Source organism: Odontesthes bonariensis, chromosome 9 (assembly GCF_027942865.1).
Source record: "Odontesthes bonariensis isolate fOdoBon6 chromosome 9, fOdoBon6.hap1, whole genome shotgun sequence".
Lineage (NCBI taxonomy): Eukaryota > Metazoa > Chordata > Actinopteri > Atheriniformes > Atherinopsidae > Odontesthes > Odontesthes bonariensis.
Window position 1 is genome coordinate 5,239,207 of NC_134514.1, and position 23,160 is coordinate 5,262,366.

Below are 23,160 nucleotides of genomic sequence, written 5' to 3' on the forward strand. Positions count from 1 at the left end.
TGGTATCTGCACAGTATCTCTTAACTTATCTGGACTGTTGCTTGTTTTTAAATTCATTTAAATGATTTTATTTGTTTCTCTTTATATTCTTTTATGTATTTTTAATGCTTCTTCCACTCCCTGCTGCAATGCTTTTATTTTATGTGAAGCACTTTGAATTGTTTGTACATGAAATGTGCTGTACAAATACATTTGATTTGATTTGAAACCTGATTTGCTGCACAGGGACTTTGGAATTAAGCTGATGCAGAGTTGGAAGCACAAACTTTGTTAAAAGGCTTGTAGCAGCACACCAGAAACCCGGTTATTTCACATAGAAACACAGCTTCCTGAAATACCTGCTGGACAGAACCACCTGCCTGTTTTGGAGGACAACGAGAGGTACCCTGCTGTTGTAAAAGGTGTGTGAAGGCATGAATTTAAGGCTCTCCCGCCCCCTGCTGGTGCCTCCTCGTACTGCAGCATGAAGGATATTTACAGGGGTGTGTACTTATTAACTATTACACAATATGTTTAAACTCTGAAACATGTTGACACTGACACAGTTTAAGCAATTTTATCTGTGTAATATATTCAACTGACAGTTAATGATTAGGACCTTAAAGTGTGGAAGATATTCTAATCAAATGCTCTTTAAAAGATAATACTCTCTTTTTCAGGGGACTGAAAAGGTTTGTCTTCAGTGATAAAAATGCAGCTCCGTTGGGTTGAGATCAGGTTGTCTACTCAGCAGTTGCAGAATATTCCATCTCTGCACCTTCAAAGTCTTTGGGTTGCTTTTGCAGTGTGTGTTTTGGATCATTGTCCATTTCTGTCATCGGGTTAGTTTGGCTGGATTTAGCTAAATCTGAGCAAACAGTTTATTCTTTTACTCAAACATCATTATTTATATCAGCCAGGTAGTTTCTGCATTCAGGATTTATCTGACAGCTCCTCTCACCTATAACAGCTGTTGATCCTGTGGAGTTGGAAGGCTTTCCCATGACATCACACTCCCAGCAGGTATTTCATTGGCTGTTTTGCATGCTTGGGATCATCAGCTGTTTTGAACTTTCACACTTGGTGTTCCTGCCATTTCTTTGATGGATTTCTTAGGTGGCCTGTTTCACTGCAAACCTTTTTATTCCTGCTGAACTGAGGAAATAATGGATGAATATTCCTTGCAGATTGCTCTTCTGTAAACTCTCCAGTCACACGTGACCTCCTGGATAAGGGTTCTGTGCATTTTCAGCAGCTGTCATTTCTAAATCCTGCCTAACATATGGATGCAGACTCTCAGATTACATATTTAGATAGATTTTGACATATTTTTGGAAGTGACTGAAACAACAAACATTTGTGTCAGTGTCCAAATATTTGTGGACCTTAACTGTTTGTCTGTAGGTACTTTGGAGATGTTTTACTAAAGATAAATTGATTGCTTTTTTTTTATCATTCAAACTCATATACAGCATGATCATGACTATATTTATGTTTTCATACATTCTGTATTCTTTTAATATATCAGAAAACACACACACCACTTCCTCCATCTGGTGTAAATACTCAGCTTTGTGAAGCGTTCACTGAGTGCTTCTTAATCGTTGTCCAATTGAAATTACATCACATTGTTTTGGTCTGTTAGCATGCAAATCCGCTGCAGAAATCTCCTCCTCTTTGTAATAATTTGAGAAACAAATCAGACATAAACTTAATAATTTACAGTAAAAGTTATGTTTTTAACAATTAATCTAACAGTCTCCATATGAAATCCAGCTCAGCTGCCAATAACGTGGATTATCACGCTTATTTTTACCTCAGGTTGTGTGCTTTCACTAATTCAGCTTAAAGTCTGAATTAATTCAGTTTATTGAATATACATGTATGTGTACCGGATCTTTGTTTTTCTTGTTCTGAATTTTGCAGGAAAATTTTCAGACTTGACTGACAGAAAAGTATATTTGTTTAGGTTCACTTCAGGCAGAAATGTTGCACGACTGATGAAACAAAAGTTCAACCTGTCTGATGAACACGGTGGTGCTTCTGCTGTGGCTTGGGCCAACGGTTTAGATGAATGTAGAGGTACACAGAAGTATGTCAGACTTTTCAGATTCAACTCATGAAGCTAAACTCATGAAACTAAACTCATAAAGCTAAACTCATAAAGCTAGACGCCATACAGATCCCAAAGGCTTCACAGGGTCCGACTGCAACAGACTTACCACAGAATATTAAATATGTGGATCCTGTTTGGCATCACGCGTATCTGTCAGTTACGTTTGAACAGCTTGACTTTGCAAATATATATATATATACATATATATAAATAATAATAATAATAATAATAATAATAATAATAATAAATTTTATATATATATATAAGTTATTATATTTTATGTATTTATCATTATTATTATTATTATTATTATTGTTATTGTTATTTTTAACTGTAGTGTAAACTTCCCTTTCTGTCCCAGGTATTTGAGCTCTTTTTGCTGTTCCTAAAGCGGCAACAAGGCTAAAGCTAAATTTAAATATCCAGCTTGATATTCAACATAACCTGCAACAGGATTGTTGGTTATGATTTATCAACTGTAGGCAGTTTATGTCTGAGAATGACAACCTAGCATCACTCGAAACATGAAATGAATCAAAACAAATGTTTGGCTTTGATCCTTCTCTTGATCCTCCTATTTGGAAATGTTTGTGGAGGGCATTTTTTTTGTAATAAATGTGGATTACTGGTATTCGAGACGGATAAATGTTCTACCAAATGTCATTTTTTGTTGATTAAATCACTGATCCTGGCTGGGAGTTGATTCTTCTGGGTAACTGTGATCTTTTAGATGGAAGAGAGCAAAATAAAAAGCATTTTTATTGCTTTCTTGCGGTATTTTTCATTGGTTTAATTGAATATAATAACCCGCTGAATTGAATAACCCATTTATCTGTGAACACGTGACCTTTTTGATTGAGGCATGGCAACCTGTTATATAAGATTATTTTATCTGTGTTACGTGAAATAATATAATATAACATAAAGAATATAATCCCACCGGATATTGAACATTGAAAAACAGTTAATATCTCGGAGGTTGTTGCATGGATGAAGCGCGTATCCCAGGTCTGCACAGATTAAAATCTTGGTCGGAGCGATCCACAGCGCTGCAACAACAGGCTTCCAGCAGTGCAATAATTATAAACCCAGAATTTTAATCCAAGCCCTGGACTCCAGGAGGCCACGGAGGTACAAAAGGTGCAGGTCTGATAACAAATTAAAAGCAAATAAATCTTAAATCTGTGTTTCACTGAGAGACGAGTGCTGCATCGTCCAACCTGACATCTGGTGATGGCTGCGGTGCAAATTAAAGGAACTTCCTGATGGGATTTATCCACCGCTGCAATGATTATTTGGGCCTCTTATGCTCACGTGATGTTTAACATGTCTGTATAAGCAGGGGCGGCTCCAATTCCTCTCACAACAGCATGGATTTAAGTGGGGAAGGCCTACATAGTAGGGATTAATCTCTGTCTCCCTCTCCTAGCCTACTTTTCAGCATCAGTTGCTCTGCCTTTCATTTCAGCTCCTGTTGCTGCTGACCACAGACATGAGCACGGCGGGCGTCCATCGAGGCTTCCTCAGGAAATATGGTAAGTTCTGACTCCTCTAAAACCTGCAGGGTTCTCTGGGATTCTGTTATTCCAAATATTAGCAGCCAAGCACAGCATCATGTAGGCTTCTGCAATCACTGCATAGCTCTTTTAAATCCTCTCTGTGTTCATGCAGGTTCGATTGATTGCATTGTTTGTGTTTCACCTGTCTGATAAACAGCTGATGTCATTATTTGGGGATAGTTTTAAGCACTCAGATATTATGGCCATCAGGCTGTACAACAGCTTCTGAATTTCACTGGCCACTTTATATTTTTAAACTGTTTTTTAAATTGTTTTTAAATTCTTAGATTGTTTTTAAAGTGTTTATAATTGTATAAACATTTTTATTGCTTAATATGTCTTGCTACTGGATGCTTGAATTTCCTTCGGGATCAATAAAGTATCTACACTGGAAAAAATGCCCCTCCAAAAATAAGTAAGAAAAACAACAAATAAAGACGTTTTTGCTTGAAATAAGCAAAGAAAAATCTGCCAATGGAACTAGTGAAAATCGGCTTGTCAAGATTTCTTGAAATAAGATGTGATATTTAGGACTTTTGAGATAAAAGTGCTCTTGAAATTAGCTTAAAAACCTCTTCAAATGTAAAAAAAAAAAAAAGCTTGTTTCATATGATATGTGACTCAAAACAATTTGTTTTCAAGACTTTTTCATTTAACAAGATATTCCAGATGTATTGTCTTCAAACAAGTCCCTATATCTGGCTGAAATAGTACTTTTTAGGCAGTTGTGTCAATACATCTGGAATATCTTGTTAAATGAAAAAGTCTTGAAAACATCTTGTTTTGAGTCACATTTCACATGAAACAAGCTTTTTTTTCATTTGAACGTCTGGTACTTGTTGTTTTTCGTACTTATTTTTGGAGGGGCATTTTTTCCAATCTATCTATCTATCTATCTATCTATCTATCTATCTATCTATCTATCTATCTATCTATCTATAATAATAATAATAATAATAATAGTAATAATAATTTGGGCTGCTTTCTGAGCCCCAGAGAAGGAAATTTCAGCTCATATAGCTGACAGCGCTGTAACTGAAGAGGAATACTTTCACAGACCAGCAGTCTAAGTGAGTGTTATCACTCTGTTAGTCATCTTCGTGTCACATGATTGAGCCCAGATGTGTTTTACACAATGATGAGATGTTAGCTCACTAAGCCAAGTCATGTTTTGGGTTTCAGCCTTTTCTTGGATCTCTGCTTATGTTACTGCAGACGGCATCTGTTTTCAATCTTCCTCGATTTCATTTAGTGGCATCATGGTGGATCACAGTTTTCTGGCTATTTCAGAATACAGTTCTACAGTCAAATGTATGAAGTCTTCCCACTGTCAATGCTTCCCAATAATGAGCTCATTAGCTTATATTTTGACTGACATTCACTCTTGATAAATAGTTACTCGGCACTGCTTCATGTCGTGTTGTTGTGGTGGAAAGATGTTCCTCTGAGTGGCTCATCCTTCAACATCTGCCTTTCTTTGCTCGCATGAAGCTTGTCGTCAGTCCAACAACTCACTGCACTCATTAGAGGTTTGCTGATGCAGCATGGGGGTGGAGGCTTAACAGAAAAGAGTTATTCTGAGAGATTACAGCTATCTACGTAAATGTAAATGTACTTTATCTATACAGCCCTTTACAGACAATCATTACGATGTACCAAAGTGCTTTACAGCAGGTAATACATAAATAAAGAGAAGAAGAAGTAAAAACAATATAAGAACAGTGAACGCAATAAAATACAACAAAATCAAATAAGATAAAATAAGATAAAAGTGTCATCATACTACTGGGTATTAAAGCCATCCTAAATAAGTAGGTTTTTAGCCTAGATCTGAAGAGGCCCAGGTCAGAAATGAGACGCAGCTGGACGGGGGGCTTATTCCAGAGCCTGGGGGCAGCTTTGGGAAAAGGCTCGCTCACCCCAGGGTTTGTATTCTGACCTGGGCACTTCCAGCAGAAACTGATCTGTTGACCTCAGAGCTCTACCAGGACTGTTAAAAGCTCAGATAAATACGACGGGGCGAGGCCGTTAAGAGCTTTAAAAACAAACATTAAAAGTTTAAAATCAGTTCTATAAAGGACAGGAAGCCAATGGAGGGAGTTAAGAACGGGAGTGATGTGCACACGTCTGTTGGTGTTGGTTAAAAGACGGGCAGCAGCGTTCTGCACCAGCTGAAGGCGGCTGAGAGAAGACTGGGAGACGCCCACATAAAGAGCATGTAATAGTCTGACCTTGAACTTATTAGGGCATGGATGGCTTTCTCAAGGTCATGACGACTTAAAAACATTTTAACTTTGGCCAGGAGACGCAGCTGGAAAACACTAGTCCTGACGACATTGTTAATTTGTTTGTCCGACCTCAGATCAAAGGTCAAAGGTCACTCCCAGATTTCTGACCGTTGAACAAAGCTTAATATCAGCAATACAATTAAACAAAGAACAATGTGCACTGTTTCTATTTGGCTTCAATGGTAGATACATTTGTAAATCGTCTGCATAACAGTGAGAGAAAGGTTGTGCTTGGCTATAATTGACCCAAGTGGTAGCATGTACAACGAGAAGAGGATAGGGCCAAGAATAGATCCTTGAGGGACTCCACAGGAGAGAGGAGCACTGGAAGAGGAAAGGTCACCAACCATAACGGAGAAGGTTCTACTGGACAAGTAGGACGCAAACCACTTCAACAGTGGAAAAAATGCCCCTCCAAAAATAAGTAAGAAAAACAACAAATACAAAACGTTTTTACTTGAAATAAGCAAAAACAATCTGCCAATGGAACTAGTGAAAATCGGCTTGTCCAGATTTCTTGAAATAAGATGTGATATTTAGGACTTTTGAGATAAAAGTGATCTTGAAATTAGCTTAAAAACCTCTTCAAATGTAAAAAAAAAAAAAGCTTGTTTCATGTGAAATATGACTCAAAACAATTTGTTTTCAAGACTTTTTCACTTAACAAGATATTCAAGATGTATTGTCTTCAAACAAGTCCCAATATCTGGCTGAAATAGTGCTTGTTAGGCAGTTGTGTCTTATATTAAGTATAATGAGATATTTTGACTAGAAATGAGACAAATATACTTGGTAAGACTTTGATTTTTTTCCAGTGAATGTAGTGCCGTGGACTGTTGGTTAAACAGCAAGTGGTGAAGACCTTTCTGTAATTTATGATATGACACATTGAGACGGTTGTAAACTTCACAGTGAATCCATCTCTGCCTCATCCACATTCATCTCTAATCCTCTGTGTGGGGAAATAAAGCAGATCCTCCCTGCCCATCAGCGCGTGCTCTCCCTCTATTATCCTTATTAAAAAAATGAACAGTTGCCTGGACACCTACAATCTAACACCCTGATGTGTGTCATGTCCTAAAAAAAACACAGAATGCTGCCAAAACAGGCGATTTTAGTTCCTCCTTCACGGGTTAAAGGTTTCTCTCACAAGCTGTTGTTTACTGATTCGTTGACTTTTAATGGCCGGTTGCACTGACACGGTGACACATGTTGTCATTATTGGCACCGTGCTGCATGCTCTCAGCTCTGTGGTCTCACTGTTTGCGTTTAATCGCATTTAATTTGGAATTCAGACCACATGCCGTGGCTTTTCTTCTCCGTTTACTTGTTTTAGTCAAAGTGTCACTTGTTTTTCATGGCTCAGAGTTGACTTTTCTTCGTAATTAAATGGTCTCTTGACTCCTCACAAGGAGTGTTAGCCAGAGATCAATCACCTCTGAGATCATTTTATGAGGCTACGCTTTATGCGGTCGGTGATGTAATGTAACTAAATACATTAACTCAAATAGTGTGGTTGAGTGCAGGTTTGAGGGATTTTCAAATTCCAGAAAAAACTACTATAATATGGCATTAACATCACTACATTTGTCTGACAAATTATAAAAACTGCACACAAAAGATATAAAGTTTTTACGATTCTAGATTTTATCATCTGATTTTTTTCATTAACCCAACTACCCAACCTTAGATACAAGCCGAAACTTCAATGGCAGCTATTTTGCTGCCCTGTCGGTAATTTTTCATTTTCAAAAATGTTAAATCAGCAGAAGAACAGAGGTGAAGATTTGCTTATTTCTTATTTCCTTTAGAGGTTTGAACTTCTGCTTGGACTATAAAAGAGCTGTGAAGGTTGAGCTCTAGGTCATTGTGACAGTATTTCTCAATATTTCATGCATTTTACAAACCAAAGAATCAGGCAGTTAAGTGATAAATAAAACTGGCATATTAAATCCTAATTTTAACCTTATCTGTTGCAGTGAAAGTCCAACTACAGCAGTAATTCTGCTTTAATATTAATGCATGAGCTAATGATACATCGCTGTATGAGGGAAGATATTTCTCTGGCTTTTTTATGTACAGCAGAGTGCTTTTATTGTTTTATAATAATAATGTCACCAATATTAAAAAAAAAAACACTTTTGTACTTTAAGTAAATACAATTTTTTTTAGTATCTTATCCCAACATTTATCCGGTTATATCAATGACAAAATGCTCACTGTGTTACTATTAAGTTCCTGTTTCTCTTTACTATTATTATTCCGCCAGTTTTCGTAGCCTAACTACTCCTGCATACTTTCAGCTATTTCTACAATTTTGGTATCAAAACGTTCAGCTCTTTCAGCAGATTCCTGCTATCATTTATGGTGTTTTTAACTTTTACACTTTTTAAGATATTCAACTTTTATTCAAATGTTCCCGTCATTCAAATGAATGGAAACTGCTTTCAGCTCTTCCAAATCATCTCCCTCTTTCCAACCTAACTACTTCTGCATGCTTTCAGCTAGAGACACCATTCAAACTTTAAATGGATCACAAGACATTCAGTTATTACCAACTGTTTCAGCTTTTTCAAATCTTCAGCCAATTTTGAAATATGACAGTTTTAAACACATGAACATTTTGCTCCTTCTTGATTTTTATGAATGAGCACACAGTTGAGTGCGAGCTGATAAGTTTCACATTTTTCAAACAAATTCCTCTAACTTTCATACAGTTTAACTTTAGAGAAACAAATTATACCTTAAAATGTAGGAAAAAATGTCCTCTTTCAGCCAATGTAACTACCAAAGAGCTCACATTTACAGAATTTCAGCTATGAGTTTTGAACCGAGATCAACCTCCCAAATTCTCTGACTAACTCCAATGTTAAGTTCGGTAGTACACACAAAAATCACAAAATTCCTTCAACCAATACATCAGCAACAGTTTTTACTGCTAAAATTGAACTAATTTCAGCTTTTTTTTTAGCATGGTCAGCTATTCCCATTCAGCTCATAAGCATTCTCACTGCTGTTTCGCAGGAACAGCTCTTTCTATCTCATCTGTGTTTAAAGGACTTAATGCAAAATCAGCATGTTCTCCTCATACAGAGCAAAAAATTACGGTCAAAATGTTCACAACGGCCTTTAACAGTGCATCTGCTGCTGTGTCTGCAGGGGGCTTCATGTTCAAGCAGTGGAAGGAGAAGTACATGGTACTGACCATGGAGGGGAGCCTGCTGGTGTGCCGGGATGCAGTGTCCCCTCCAGACCAGGTGGTGGCGCTTCAAACCAACTGCGAGTTGATCGTTGAGGGACGAGAAATTCTCGACCTGCCCAAGTTACCTGCAGGGGGCAGGAGGGACTGCTGCTTTGCCCTCATCCTGCCCCAGAACAAGTTCCTGCTGCTCCTCACCGACAACCCTGACGACTGCATGTGAGTCTCTCTCTTTGGGTGGCAGATGCACAGATGTCCTTTGTCCCACTCAATGTGTAACCAGATGTTATCTGCACACACACACACACACATGTGGTTATCACACTGAGGCAGCACCCTTTATCTGTTGGAATGATCTGTTTGCTCTGATCCAATTAAACTGAAATAACAAACCACTTTTACCTTTGACAGTCTTTGGCTGAAGCTGATCAGGAAAGTGAGAGAGGTGAGTCAGCGGGCTTCTGCTTTTTATGTTTATTGCAACACTTTTCAATTGTATCTGCTGTGCTTTGGCACACGTTTCTGAAAACAAAATGTACCAATCATCATGTATCAGAGGCTTCAATTAACAAACACAAGTACAAAGGAATGATTTTCACTTTAATGACCAAGTTTTTAGAAAATATAAAGAAAATATAGAATTTGATGCAGCAACACACTCAAAAGAAATGGAGTTTACCCCCTGTGTTAACAAAGTGCTGTACATTTACGGTGGATTTACAACAGTATCCGACTGTATTTTACAATAATTGTATGATGATAAATTATTGTAAAGTATTTTTACAAAGCTTATTTGTGTAAAGTGTGGCGTAATAACCTTTAATTTGTCTAATTTCTAGGGTGTCATGTCACCCCAGAGCCTTCAGAGGCAGCGCAGCATTGCTTCCTGCATCACAGACAGAGACCCGCTGCCCGACTCATCCAGCGATAAGGACCCCGGCTCCCCCAGGGTTGGTGAGGGCACTCCTCCTTCGGCTCGGGTCGCTGAGAGAGGAGGATCGTTCAGGGAAAGGCGCCAACAACAAGGTCTGCTCCTCAGGTCATCTGTGATAACATCACAGCAATGTCCAGGGATTTCACTAAAAACAAAAAGCGAGAGCAGAAAAACATCTAATCCTGTTCAACGACAGATGGGTTGCTTAGAAATACATGACAATGTTCAGGAAGAATGTAATACAACTGGTGACTAACGGGCTCAGAAAATTACTTAAAAGCTCTGGAAACGTGACAGAAAGAATCTCCACTGAAGTCTCACCGAAGGAAAAGTCTCCAGGTCTTCCACAATGATGGCTTTCATTTCAGCCACAAAGGAGATGGAAAGCCAAAAGGGTCATAATTCGTTTAATCTGTTGTTATTTAGTGCTACTGAGCATTTATTACAAATGCCAAGTGGGTACTGGTTGAGTGGGTGCCGGTTGAGTGGGTGCCGGTTGAGTGGGTGCTGGTTGAGTGGGTGCTGGTTGAGTGGGTGCTGGTTGAGTGGGTACTGGTTGAGTTGGTGCTGGTTGAGTGGGTACTGGTTGAGTGGGTGCCGGTTGAGTGGGTGCTGGTTGAGTGGGTGCTGGTTGAGTGGGTGCTGGTTGAGTGGGTACTGGTTGAGTTGGTGCTGGTTGAGTTGGTGCTGGTTGAGTGGGTGCTGGTTGAGTGGGTGCTGGTTGAGTGGGTGCTGGTTGAGTGGGTACTGGTTGAGTTGGTGCTGGTTGAGTGGGTACTGGTTGAGTTGGTGCTGGTTGAGTGGGTGCTGGTTGAGTGGGTACTGGTTGAGTTGGTGCTGGTTGAGTGGGTACTGGTTGAGTGGGTGCTGGTGGAGTGGGTGCTGGTTGAGTGGGTACCGGTTGAGTGGGTACCGGTTGAGTGGGTGCCGGTTGAGTGGGTGCCGGTTGAGTGGGTGCTGGTTGAGTGGGTGCTGGTTGAGTGGGTGCTGGTTGAGTGGGTGCTGGTTGAGTGGGTACTGGTTGAGTGGGTGCTGGTTGAGTGGGTGCTGGTTGAGTGGGTGCTGGTTGAGTGGGTACTGGTTGAGTTGGTGCTGGTTGAGTGGGTACTGGTTGAGTTGGTGCTGGTTGAGTGGGTGCTGGTTGAGTGGGTACTGGTTGAGTTGGTGCTGGTTGAGTGGGTACTGGTTGAGTGGGTGCTGGTGGAGTGGGTGCTGGTTGAGTGGGTACCGGTTGAGTGGGTACCGGTTGAGTGGGTACTGGTTGAGTGGGTACTGGTTGAGTTGGTGCTGGTTGAGTTGGTGCTGGTTGAGTGGGTGCTGGTGGAGTGGGTACTGGTTGAGTGGGTGCTGGTTGAGTTGGTGCTGGTGGAGTGGGTGCTGGTTGAGTGGGTACTGGTTGAGTTGGTGCTGGTTGAGTGGGTACTGGTTGAGTTGGTGCTGGTTGAGTGGGTGCTGGTTGAGTGGGTGCTGGTTGAGTTGGTGCTGGTTGAGTTGGTGCTGGTTGAGTGGGTACTGGTTGAGTGGGTACTGGTTGAGTTGGTGCTGGTTGAGTGGGTGCTGGTTGAGTGGGTACTGGTTGAGTGGGTACTGGTTGAGTGGATACTGGTTGAGTGGGTGCTGGTTGAGTGGGTGCTGGTTGAGTGGGTGCTGCTGGTTGAGTGGGTGCTGGTTGAGTGGGTGCTGCTGGTTGAGTGGGTACTGGTTGAGTGGGTGCTGGTTGAGTGGGTACTGGTTGAGTGGGTGCTGGTTGAGTTGGTACTGGTTGAGTGGGTGCTGGTTGAGTGGGTGCTGGTGGAGTGGGTGCTGGTTGAGTGGGTGCTGGTTGAGTGAGTGCTGGTTGAGTGGGTGCTGGTTGAGTGGGTGCTGGTTGAGTGGGTGCTGCTGGTTGAGTGGGTGCTGGTTGAGTGGCTGCTGGTTGAGTGGGTGCTGCTGGTTGAGTGGCTGCTGGTTGAGTGGGTGCTGGTTGAGTGGGTGCTGCTGGTTGAGTGGGTGCTGGTTGAGTGGCTGCTGGTTGAGTGGGTGCTGCTGGTTGAGTGGGTGCTGGTTGAGTGGGTGCTGCTGGTTGAGTGGGTGCTGGTTGAGTGGGTGCTGGTGGAGTGGGTGCTGGTGGAGTGGGTGCTGGTTGAGTGGGTGCTGGTTGAGTGGGTGCTGGTTGAGTGGGTGCTGCTGGTTGAGTGGGTGCTGGTTGAGTGGCTGCTGGTGGAGTGGGTGCTGGTGGAGTGGGTACTGGTTGAGTGGGTGCTGCTGGTTGAGTGGGTGCTGCTGGTTGAGTGGGTGCTGGTTGAGTGGGTGCTGGTTGAGTGGGTTATGCTGGTTGAGTGGGTGCTGGTTGAGTGGGTGCTGGTTGAGTGGCTGCTGGTGGAGTGGGTGCTGGTGGAGTGGGTGCTGGTTGAGTGGGTGCTGCTGGTTGAGTGGGTGCTGGTTGAGTGGGTGCTGCTGGTTGAGTGGGTGCTGCTGGTGGAGTGGGTACTGGTTGAGTGGGTGCTGCTGGTTGAGTTGGTGCTGGTTGAGTGGGTGCTGGTTGAGTGGGTGCTGGTTGAGTGGCTGCTGGTGGAGTGGGTGCTGGTGGAGTGGGTGCTGGTTGAGTGGGTGCTGCTGGTTGAGTGGGTGCTGGTTGAGTGGGTGCTGCTGGTTGAGTGGGTGCTGGTTGAGTGGGTGCTGCTGGTTGAGTGGGTGCTGGTTGAGTGGGTGCTGGTTGAGTGGGTGCTGCTGGTTGAGTGGGTGCTGCTGGTTGAGTGGGTGCTGGTTGAGTGGGTACTGGTTGAGTAGGTACTGGTTGAGTGGGTGCTGGTTGAGTGGGTAATGGTTGAGTAGGTACTGGTTGAGTGGGTACTGGTTGAGTGGGTACTCCAGTGGGTACTGGTTGAGTAGGTACTGGTTGAGTGGGTACTGGTTGAGTGGGTACTCCAGTGGGTACTGGTTGAGTCCCAACTCGGGCCCTTTGTTGCATGTTATTCTCGTCTCTCTGCTCCACTTTCTCAGCTTTAGAATAAAGGCTCCCCATGCCAGAAAAATAAATAAATAAAATACAAGCCCTTTTACTTTCCCATGCATGATTATTACTTTACCACAGCTGCCTCTCTCTTTTAAAGGATCGATGTTTTTGAGTTCCACCCTAAAATTATTCTAGTTTTTTTTTTACCAGCACCTCCCCTTTTATTTAGAGCTCTGTAAGTAAATATAAATCTAACTTTACTGACTGCCACAGACTAAAGAGGAACATGAAGTCAGCCTTTCTTTCTTTGGGATACCTTCCAGCTGTTTAAAACATCCCTACGTTCTCTTTTTCATGCAGCCAGTGGACAGAGGCGGTCCCTGCGCAGTGTTTCAGTAGCGCCGCCTCATCGTGTGTCAGATTGTCTTCGCCATGGCAACAGCAGCGATGCCCGGGCAGTGAGGGCGGTGTGTTTGCTGATGGGAGGGGCAGCGGCCTCCTCCGCCTTGGGCTACCTCAACTCCTGCTCCCCTTCCTCGCCGCTCGCCGCCAGAGCCTCGGAGATCGGCCACGGAACAGGGGCCTTCTCTGAGCTTCCTGCAGGCGGCTCCTTTCACGCCTGCAGCCAGGACGTCGACCCCCCACACTTCAACAGCTTCGACTTTGATGGAGACTCCGACTTTGATGCATTTGACTGTGGTGGATTTGCCTTTTAATTATGTCTGGTAGACCTTTTATTCTCAACAGAATCCCTGTATTGGTATACCTTTGTATTTTAGGGTCATTGTCAATAACTAATTACTTGTTGGGTTATCTATACTTCCAATTCATACATTATTGACAGTGTTCTTCCTGGCTTTATGCCCATGATCCCAAGGTAAATGATTCATGATCTTGACTCCTTTGAACATTGTCTGTATGTGTCGTATCACTCTTTCCTTGCCCCAGGAGCTACTTCACTCCAGGCATCCATGTGGACATTTATAAGGAGATTTTAGTCTCAAACTTATAGTATTTGTTCATACTATACGCAGATGATGTGATCCACGCCCTCTACATTCTTTTTGCACTGTTGTTTTGTAGAAATCACTCACCACCTGCACACATCTTGCTGGAATGCTGCTCAGAGGTGACTTCTGAATAAATCCTGCTTTCACAGTGACAACGCATTTTTCTCTGCTTCAAACCCCAGAGCAAACGGCGAGGTTGAATCAGGTAGCTTAGAGCAGCTGTACACAAAGGAGGTCAAAGTTTGAAGAGAAATGACAATGCAGATTTGCACACGGGAGGGATACAGAACTGCTGATCAGAGCTTACATTTACTGAATGCTGCATCCATGCCAATAGTAAGCAGAACTGCATTGCTCAGCACAATAATCAAGTCTACTACAGCAACACTTTGATTCTCAACCTCTTCAGCCGCGGAGCTCCCAGTACCGAAGGAGCATCCAGGTGGATTTGGCTCTGATTAGCTTTACTTTGACACCAAGATGGTTTACACAGAGTTTATGATTGCAGAGAAATACTCAATTCATTTTGTCATTTTTGAGCAGGAACCCCAGAAAGACTTCTGGGGCTGAACAGGTTATATATTCAAGACAGTGAGTCTGATTTTTAATCTGTTAAAAGAAGACAAAAAACTTATAATCTCATCTTAATTTGAACTACCTTGTATTGGATGTGAATAAAACACATTTTATAGATATATTTTAACAAAATTAACAGAAAATAAGTCTCGAGTAATAAGTAAGCTAAGAGGCTGCTTTAACAGTTAATTTAGCTTGTTTATGTTCCTATACTGACTGTGGGACAGTGATAAGAGCGGGACACAAACCTGGCCTGAAAGCCATACGTAATAAGGCGTGAGAAAACTTACTAAATCCTTTTTATCACTTCCTGGTTGCAGACGTTAACATTACCTGGTTAGGAGATAGGACTAAATACATTCTTTTTACGATGCCACTGTCGCGTTAATATACATTATTTTGACACGGCAGATGTCCTAATGACTACTAGAGATTGCATGTTTGCTTCACATTATTGAAGATCATTTCTATATGCATGTGCAAACAACCCATTGGTCATTTTTGTAAATGTGTAAGCTGTAATGTAAATTTAATCTTAAAATACACCTTTTCTCAATTTTTTTGCCTCATTGCCTAAACTAAAAAAACAAGAAAAAAATGCAGAGAATCCATGTCAAATGTGTCATGTGGATTAAAAATGTATTTTTTTCATGTATAATGCATAGTCTTAGTATTGTATTTACTTAGTCTTAGTTTGTTTTGGTGAAGTTAGTAAGAAGTGTTTGGACTGAAATAAAAGATTTTTAAAAATGTGCCATGATTCCATGTAATTCAAACATCCAGCATTTAATAATGTTTAAAATAATGATGATAATAATACAACAAATCAGACAAAGAAAACATTGATGGCAGTTTTTAACTTTAATTTGCAGTAAAAGAAAATATTAGAGGTGCTGTATCACATCTTAATTCGATAAAACTCTTAGACTAATTGTTGCTGCTCTAAAAAAACAAAAACATTTTTTCTCATTTTCCCTCTTTAGAAGGCTGTGTCAATTTGTAGATGGTCCCTGTGCGTTTCTGCTGCTTTAATTGATTGATCCAGAAAATTGGGATATCTTTACAACTTTTCTGAACTTCTGAAGTTTACCTTTGGCACGGATCAGTGCAGCTTCTGCAACAACTGCCCCGTGTGATGCAGCAGCAGTGCCCCAGGGCTGCTGTTGCTTTCTTTTCCTCAGGTCAAATTTTTAAGCCGCTTTTCACCTGTAATCGGGTCAGAGTGCACTAGGTGCAGATCACATGACTTACCTCTGGCCCACTGCTTTGCTCCTGTCTACTTTCTGTTCAATATAAAAACAAGCATTCAGGTGCAGTAAAAGAGCCAAAGCCTGCAGAGTAGCTGTGTCAAAGGAGACCAAAAAAACAAGCGTGGGGAGCATTATGGAGTTTTTCACAACTCTGATCTTGGCAGTGCTGATCTTAGCTCTGCTCTGGCTGTTAACTGTGAACACCAGTAAGAAGTATAATTTGCCTCCGGGACCGTCCGCACTTCCTCTGATAGGAAACCTGCCACAAATAGACAAGAAAACGCCCTTTAAAAGCTTTCTGGAGGTGAGTTTGCATTATTTGCAGTTGTTTAATGATTTATTTTATCACCCTGTTACCTTAGAGTTGTGCACAGCGGTGCAGAAACTGTTATTAATGCAGGTTTTTTTGGTTTTTAGTTCAGTAAAATCCATGGTCCTGTGGTGACATTGTACCTGGGCTGGCAGCGGGTTGTGGTTCTGGTCGGGTATGACACAGTTAAAGGTGCCCTGGTGGACCAGGCAGATGATTTCACAGGCAGAGGGCCACTGCCAGTTCTACTGAAAGCTACCAGAGGATACGGTAAGACAAGACACTCTTTACTACTGTCTAAGCCTGGATTCATCAAATCAAATCAAATTTATTTGTATAGCACATTTCATGTACAAACAATCCAAAGTGCTTTACATAAAATAAAAGCATTGCAGCAGGGAAGCATTAAAAATACATAAAAGAATATAAAGAGAAACAAATGAAATCCTTTAAATGAATTTAAAAACAAACAACAGTCTAGCTAAGTTAAAAGATATTTCATGCAAAGACACATGAGAAAAGAAATGTTTTTAACCTGGATTTAAAAATGCCTCTGAAAGTTGAATCTCCACTAGCAGTTTGTTCCACTTGTTGGCAGCATAACAGCTAAATGCTGCTTCTCCATTCATACTCGTTTACAGGAGGCCCAAAATTCTGCTTCAAGCATGCTTTCCCCATGCCGCTGTCACATCATCCCGGCTCAAAGTCTTCCTCCTCATTTGCAAAGCCTTACACAATCTCAGAGTAGATGAGTGGACTGTTAATGTCCCTTTTTCATTCTGGACCCCTCAGATCTTCTGATTAATGTCTGCTATTGTAGTTGGTCCTTGCTTGGGACTGACAACATGAAGGGGCTGTGCTTTTTGCTCTCCTGGAGCCCAGACATTTAAATGTCTTTTATCAACTTTCACCTTTTTTTTTGCCATCTTTTCATTAGTTGTTGTTGAATTTCGCACGAAATAGGAGTTTTACCAAATACCTGCTGAGATCGAACCACAGCATAATCATAGGTGTATTAACAACACAATATGTACAACAGAATATTTCATAAAAATTCATAAAATAAGAATTTTAACCCAGGTTTAGGGATCAGCAACGGGGACCGCTGGCGCCAGCTGCGGCGTTTCACTCTAACAACTCTACGAGATTTTGGGATGGGACGTAAAGGGATGGAGGAGTGGATCCAGGAGGAGAGCAAACACTTGAACTCTCGCGTAAGCGCATCCAAAGGTGAGTTTTCAGCTTTCGCAAAGGCGCTTATCTAAAACAGAGCTGATTCAAAGTACTACACGGAGCTGCAGCACCCAGCCTGCCTCAGAACGCACAGTGAGAACAACCAGAACAGCTCTTCAGGGAAATTGCACCATCCCAAAAAGAAAAGGCGTTTTTACACAAAACTGCTTCTCATATATAGCTATAAAAGAATGGAATGAACTCCCCCAACACATAAAGTCCTGCATAAACATCAAAGATTTCACCAAACAAATTAAAATGCACCTACTATTAAAATAGACGTGCTCCCACTGATAATTAGGTTGTTTTTAAAGACTTTTTAAAAGAAAATATTAAATAAAATATGAATCAAAATGTATAATTCGGAAATGAACAAATTAAAATGATTCAAATAGACCCACTGGTAATTAGGTTGTTTTTTTAAATAAAGAAAGGAAAAAAATGATAATAATTGTACTCCCTACCCCATCCCCCTTTAAGGACTACGGATGGAAAATAGCATTTCTGCTGAATCCGATGTAACCATCTTGTTGTTGTTGTTCATGAAATGGCTGATTTATAGTATTGCATGCTGTCCTTTTAAATAAACTCATTCATTCATTCATTTGAAAGAGTTATCTGTCAGTTAAGCTTTGTTTTCACCATCTCTCAATCAGCTTCGCTCAGTTCTTCAACACTCACCTGAGACCGTAATCTGGACCGCTAAATGGTGCACAAACTACGGGCACAGAGCAAATATAAAACTGTTTAAGACTGTTTCACTGTATTTATCAGCGGTGCTTAAGATACACTTTTCAAAGACAATAAGCTGCAAAACACTTAGCTTCAGACACATTCGTCTGAATTATAGAACATAAATGAATGGGTTTAATAAAAGTAATTTCATGAAAGTAATTTCCTGTAGAACCGATAAAAGTTAATGATTGAATCAGTCTAAGGGTTGAGACAGATCGGCCTCTGCCCCTCAGTCTGCCGTCTAAGTAAATACAGATAAACACATCCACATGCATCAACAGGAGCAGTTAGCCACCCGGACAACCACTTTAAAAGAGTTTGTAGAAGAAAACTCAGCCTTTCTTTTTGCTCCTGGCAGAACATTTGTAGAATGAGTTCAGTTGTGGGTTTTTTTGTCCTTTTTCCTCCAGGGGAACCATTTGACCCCACGCTGTTGCTGAGTCGCACCACGTCCAATGTGATCTGCTGCCTGGTGTTTGGCCAGCGCTTCAATTACGAAGACAAGCAGTTCTTGCACCTTCTCAGCAACATAGGGGATGTGTTAAGGTTCGGTAGCAGCCACACTGGTGTGGTGAGTGGCTCCGGTTACATTTTAAACACTGTTTTTTATTTGATATACACTCACCAGCCACTTTATTAGGTACACCTGTTCAACTGCTTTTTAACAGAAATAGCTAATCAGCCAATCGCGTGGCCGCAGCTCAGTGCATTTAGGCATGTAGAGGTGGTCAAGACAACCTGCTGAAGTTCAAACCGAGCATCAGAACGGGGATTTAAGTGACTTTGAACGTGGCATGGTTGTTTGTGTCAGACGGGCAGGTCTGAATATGTCAGAAACTGCTGATCTGCTGGGATTTTCACCCACAACCATCTCTGGGGTTCACAGAGAATGGTCCGAAAAGGAGAAAATATCCAGCGAGCGGCAGTTGTTGATGTGTACGGAAGCCCAGAGCGGACGTGGTACTTGTAAACTTTTTTTTGATGGTTGTCTCGAGATAACGAGATAATTATTAACTTATCAACGAGTTAATTTACCGATGGTTTTCCGAGGCCACTTTTTGTCCCCAGTGCGCCCCTGTTTATATGTGTTTATATGTGTTTATATGTGTTTATATGTGTTTATATGTAGCTGCAGTCGAGCCGGCCGTCTCGTCATAAAACACATATGAACAGGGGCGGACTGGGGAGAAAAAGTGGCCTCGAAAACCATCGGTAAATTATCTCGTTAATAAGTTAATAATTATCTCGTTATCTCGAGAAAACTATCATTGTTTAACCATAAACCATTAAAAAAAAAGTTTATACGTACCACGTCCGCTCTGGGCTTCCGTAGATGTGGGAGGTCGGAGGAGAATGGGCAGACTGGTTCCAGATTAAAGCAAGTTAATTATAATTTTAACGTTTTAACGCAAAACTGGCTTTTTAGGCAAGATGAACGTGTGCACGTTCTACACGGCCACAAAGTTGTAGTCAGAAGGAATTATGGGACACAATGATCTCCTCTCATAAAAGATAGTCCAGGGTTTACTGCACTGATGTAAATAGTAGAAGAAGAACTGCTAGTTTCAGTCAGTTAAGAGCATTCCTAAGTTGGGGCGTTGAGTCCTGGCCCGAGGTCGTTTTCTGCATGTCCTCCCCCCAACTCTCTCCACCCGCTTCCCTGTTTACCTAAAGTCAGATCCCTTCACACTTTACCAAAATGTATACACAAAATATCGGAGTAGGTATCCACACGGTTCATTGTTGAGTGTCATTGCCTCCCGCAGATGTACAACATCTTCCCCTGGCTCATGGAGCGTCTCCCGGGCTACCAGCACACTGTTTTTGCCGGGATCGAAGAGATCAGAGAGTTTGTCGAGACAAAGATCCAAGAGCACAAAGAGACGCTGAACCCCAGCTGCCCGAGAGACTTTATCGACTGCTTCCTCATCCGAAGTGCTCAGGTTGGACATTTATTCGGTTAAAGGAAACAAAAACAGCACAGAAACATAAAGATTTAACTTTAATACTTTGTGCTAATAATTATTTTTTCGGTGTACAGTACTGTGGAAAAGTGTTGATCCGCCCCTCATTTCTTAATTCTCCAGCTTTCTGAAGGTCTTTTAAAGTTTTTAGAGGAATGTTAAACACTTAACTCTGACCTGTGAATCATTCAGGCAGAAAAAAGGCTCCTAACTCAAGGGATGAACCAGTGTTGTGTCCACACAGAACAGACAACTTAGCAAAGAACCTGTTTTAAATTGGATCTTTAGGCACTTTGTTCCCAGCAGCCTGTCACAGAGACACATCATTTGTTCCCATTTCTTTCGTCGCAGTCATAAAACAATTGGATTGCACTGTAACTTTTTACTTTAACTTTACTATTTTTATTCTTTTTTTGTATTATTTAGATATCTTTATACTGTGTGCCTTGTATATTTTTGTGTATCCCAAACCAAGAGCTCCTGAACAATAAAGATTCTTGATGAAAAACAGCAAAGATAACACAGTGTGACAGACAGAAAACAGGATTTCTGCAGCAACAAGGTGATTCCCAAAGAGCTGTTAGCTGAAAACTTGGCATATCTCAGCATGGTGTGCAGCGTGTCCTTAAAACATTTGAGGAAACTGGACAAGTGGAGGCAGCTATGTGCTGTAGCCATGGCCGACTTTGAACAGTTCTCATTCCCAGACTATTAAGTGGGCACCGACATCTCTCGTTTCAGGAAAAGGACATTCCCACAACTGAGTTCCACCATGAAAACCTGGTCTCCACAGTGCTGAACCTGTTCCTGGCAGGAACAGAAACCACCAGCTCCACCATCAGATATGCTCTCAGTGTGCTGATTAAACACCAGAATGTACAGGGTAGGCCCAACAGAACAAGTTCTGTTTATCAGTCAACCTGCCTTTCGTAACAGCAGATCAGCGGTTTTTTGTCTTCTCCAGAGAAAATGCAGCAGGAGATCGACACTGTGATTGGAAAAGATCGATGTCCCAGCATGGAGGACAGGAAGTCCCTCCCCTTTTCAGATGCCGCCATCCACGAGGTGCAGCGCTTTCTTGACCTCGTCCCCTACAGCCTTCCTCACTACACACTGCAAGACGTCTCATTTAGGGCTTACACAATCCCCAAGGTAAGGCATCTTTATTTATATAGCGCATTTCATACCACAGGCAACTCAATGTTCTTTACATAAAGACAAGGCATTTAACCCTCCTGTTGTCTTGCAGGTCAAAAGTGACCCACCACCATGTTTAGCTGTAGAAAAAATACCTTAAACTATCTTTTTCCAACTTGAAATTTTATGACTTTTCCTAAAGGGACCCCATCATTAGAAAAAGTCATACTTTATTTTTGTTTATGTTTCCATGTGGGCTGCACACCACTAGGGTACAAAAGATTGTCTTATGGGTCATTTTTGACCCGTAGGACAAGGGGAGTAAACACAATGTTAAGACCGCACAAGGGTTAAGGTGATAAAAGGCCGATTTGGTGACTGATTTTACATGATTGTTGAAGGTTCAGGTCCGAGTCTATCAGCACGCCGAGGTTCCGGACTCGGTCTTTAGTTTCTAGAGACAGTAACTGAAGGTGTTTACTGACAGCAAACCTCTTCTCTTTGTTGCCAAACACAATGACCTCAGTTCTTTCTTGGTGGTCTCAGTTCCTAGATATTTATTAGAAAGTCAACTCTGCAAAGATTAACCCTGACAAAACTGTCTTATCTCAACAGGATACTGTGGTTATTCCTTTGCTGCACTCTGTGCTGAAAGAAGAAAATCAATGGGCGACTCCCTTTTCCTTCAACCCCAAGCACTTCCTGGACCAGAATGGCAACTTCAAGAAAAACCCTGCATTCATGCCATTTTCTGCAGGTGAAGCAGCAAAGTTATCACACAGGACACCATAATTCTGTTCTGTACACTGGAAAAAATCAAGTTCTTACCAAGTATATTTGTCTAATTTCTAGTCAAAATATCTCATTACACTTAATATAAGAAACAACTGCCTAACAAGTACTATTTCAGCCAGATATAGGGACTTGTTTGAAGACAATACATCTGGAATATCTTGTTAAATGAAAAAGACTTGAAAACATCATATGAAACAAGCTTTTTTAACATTTGAAGAGGTTTTTAATCTAATTTCAAGATCACTTTTATCTCAAAGATCCTAAATTTCACATCTTATTTCAAGAAATCTTGACAAGCCGATTTTCACTAGTTCCATTGGCAGATTTTTTTTGCTTATTTCAAGCAAAAACGACTTGTATTTGTTGTTTTTCTTACTTATTTTTGGAGGGGCATTTTTTCCAGTGTACGCCTTGACCTTCCTGATTATGTCTCCCCACAGGGAAAAGAGCCTGTGTTGGCGAGTCTCTGGCTCGCATGGAGCTGTTTATCTTCTTGGTGTCGCTCCTGCAGAATTTCACCTTCTCCTGCCCTGAAGGCCCAGACAGCATCAGCCTCACTCCAGAATACAGCGGCCTCGGCAACCTGCCTCGTAGGTACGACATCATCGCCACACCGCGGTGAAAAAAAAGAAGCCGCACTCAGACCCTCTGACATCGTTTAAATGCTTGCTTGAACACATGTTGCATTTTCCTGAAGCTGTTATAGTTAACTCACTCTGCGGGGTTACATGGCACCTAAAGACTCGGATTAAGGGCGAAATTACAATAAGAATGAGTAATTAAGTTCGTGTATGCACCTTAATTGGACAAGAAATTGGATCGGATCGGGTTAAGACTCCGAGATAACTGGGTTAAAGTCACTCTAAACCTGCTTGTAGACGCTGAAGCACGCGGTGAATCAGACTTTGCGTTCTGCGCATGCTCCAGATGTTTTCCCGGGGTCGTGACCCGGAAGTCAAAGGAGACGATATTCCTGTTGTTGTCGCCGTCAGAAAGAAACAAACAACGCGATGGAGAATGCTCCGTTGGGCATCGAGTTTGTGCAACAAGCAGCTCATCACAGACCAAATGTAGAGGGACGTAGCTTCATCTGGCTCTGCGTTCTCCATCTTTCTCCAATGCCTGAGTTTGTTGTTGTTG

General features: G+C 41.6%; 2 protein-coding genes across 2 annotated transcripts; both read left to right on the top strand.

Annotated features, from left to right (window-relative positions):
- Positions 1-9,247: 9,247 nt before the first annotated feature.
- Positions 9,248-15,164, top strand: LOC142388002 (uncharacterized). The gene is made up of 4 exons (XM_075472825.1): positions 9,248-9,360; positions 9,553-9,586; positions 9,981-10,167; positions 13,371-15,164. The coding sequence occupies exons 3-4, from the start codon at positions 9,987-9,989 to the stop codon at positions 13,724-13,726; spliced, it is 537 nt and encodes a 178-aa protein (XP_075328940.1). The 5' UTR covers positions 9,248-9,360; positions 9,553-9,586; positions 9,981-9,986; the 3' UTR covers positions 13,727-15,164.
- Positions 15,165-15,908: 744 nt separating this feature from the next.
- Positions 15,909-22,863, top strand: cyp2y3 (cytochrome P450, family 2, subfamily Y, polypeptide 3). The gene is made up of 9 exons (XM_075472824.1): positions 15,909-16,150; positions 16,264-16,426; positions 17,237-17,386; positions 18,535-18,695; positions 19,891-20,067; positions 20,830-20,971; positions 21,053-21,240; positions 21,841-21,982; positions 22,461-22,863. The coding sequence occupies exons 1-9, from the start codon at positions 15,980-15,982 to the stop codon at positions 22,640-22,642; spliced, it is 1,476 nt and encodes a 491-aa protein (XP_075328939.1). The 5' UTR covers positions 15,909-15,979; the 3' UTR covers positions 22,643-22,863.
- The last annotated feature ends 297 nt before the right edge of the window (positions 22,864-23,160 follow it).

Excerpts from the sequence above, each read along its gene's own strand:
- LOC142388002 (XM_075472825.1), top strand. The coding sequence starts at position 9,987 with ATGTCACCCCAGAGCCTTCAGAGGCAGCGCAGCATTGCTTCCTGCATC. Across the intron at positions 10,168-13,370 it reads GGAAAGGCGCCAACAACAAG|CCAGTGGACAGAGGCGGTCC; the intron begins GTCTGCTCCTCA and ends TTTTTCATGCAG.
- cyp2y3 (XM_075472824.1), top strand. The coding sequence starts at position 15,980 with ATGGAGTTTTTCACAACTCTGATCTTGGCAGTGCTGATCTTAGCTCTG. Across the intron at positions 16,427-17,236 it reads GAAAGCTACCAGAGGATACG|GTTTAGGGATCAGCAACGGG; the intron begins GTAAGACAAGAC and ends ATTTTAACCCAG. Across the intron at positions 20,972-21,052 it reads TAAACACCAGAATGTACAGG|AGAAAATGCAGCAGGAGATC; the intron begins GTAGGCCCAACA and ends TGTCTTCTCCAG.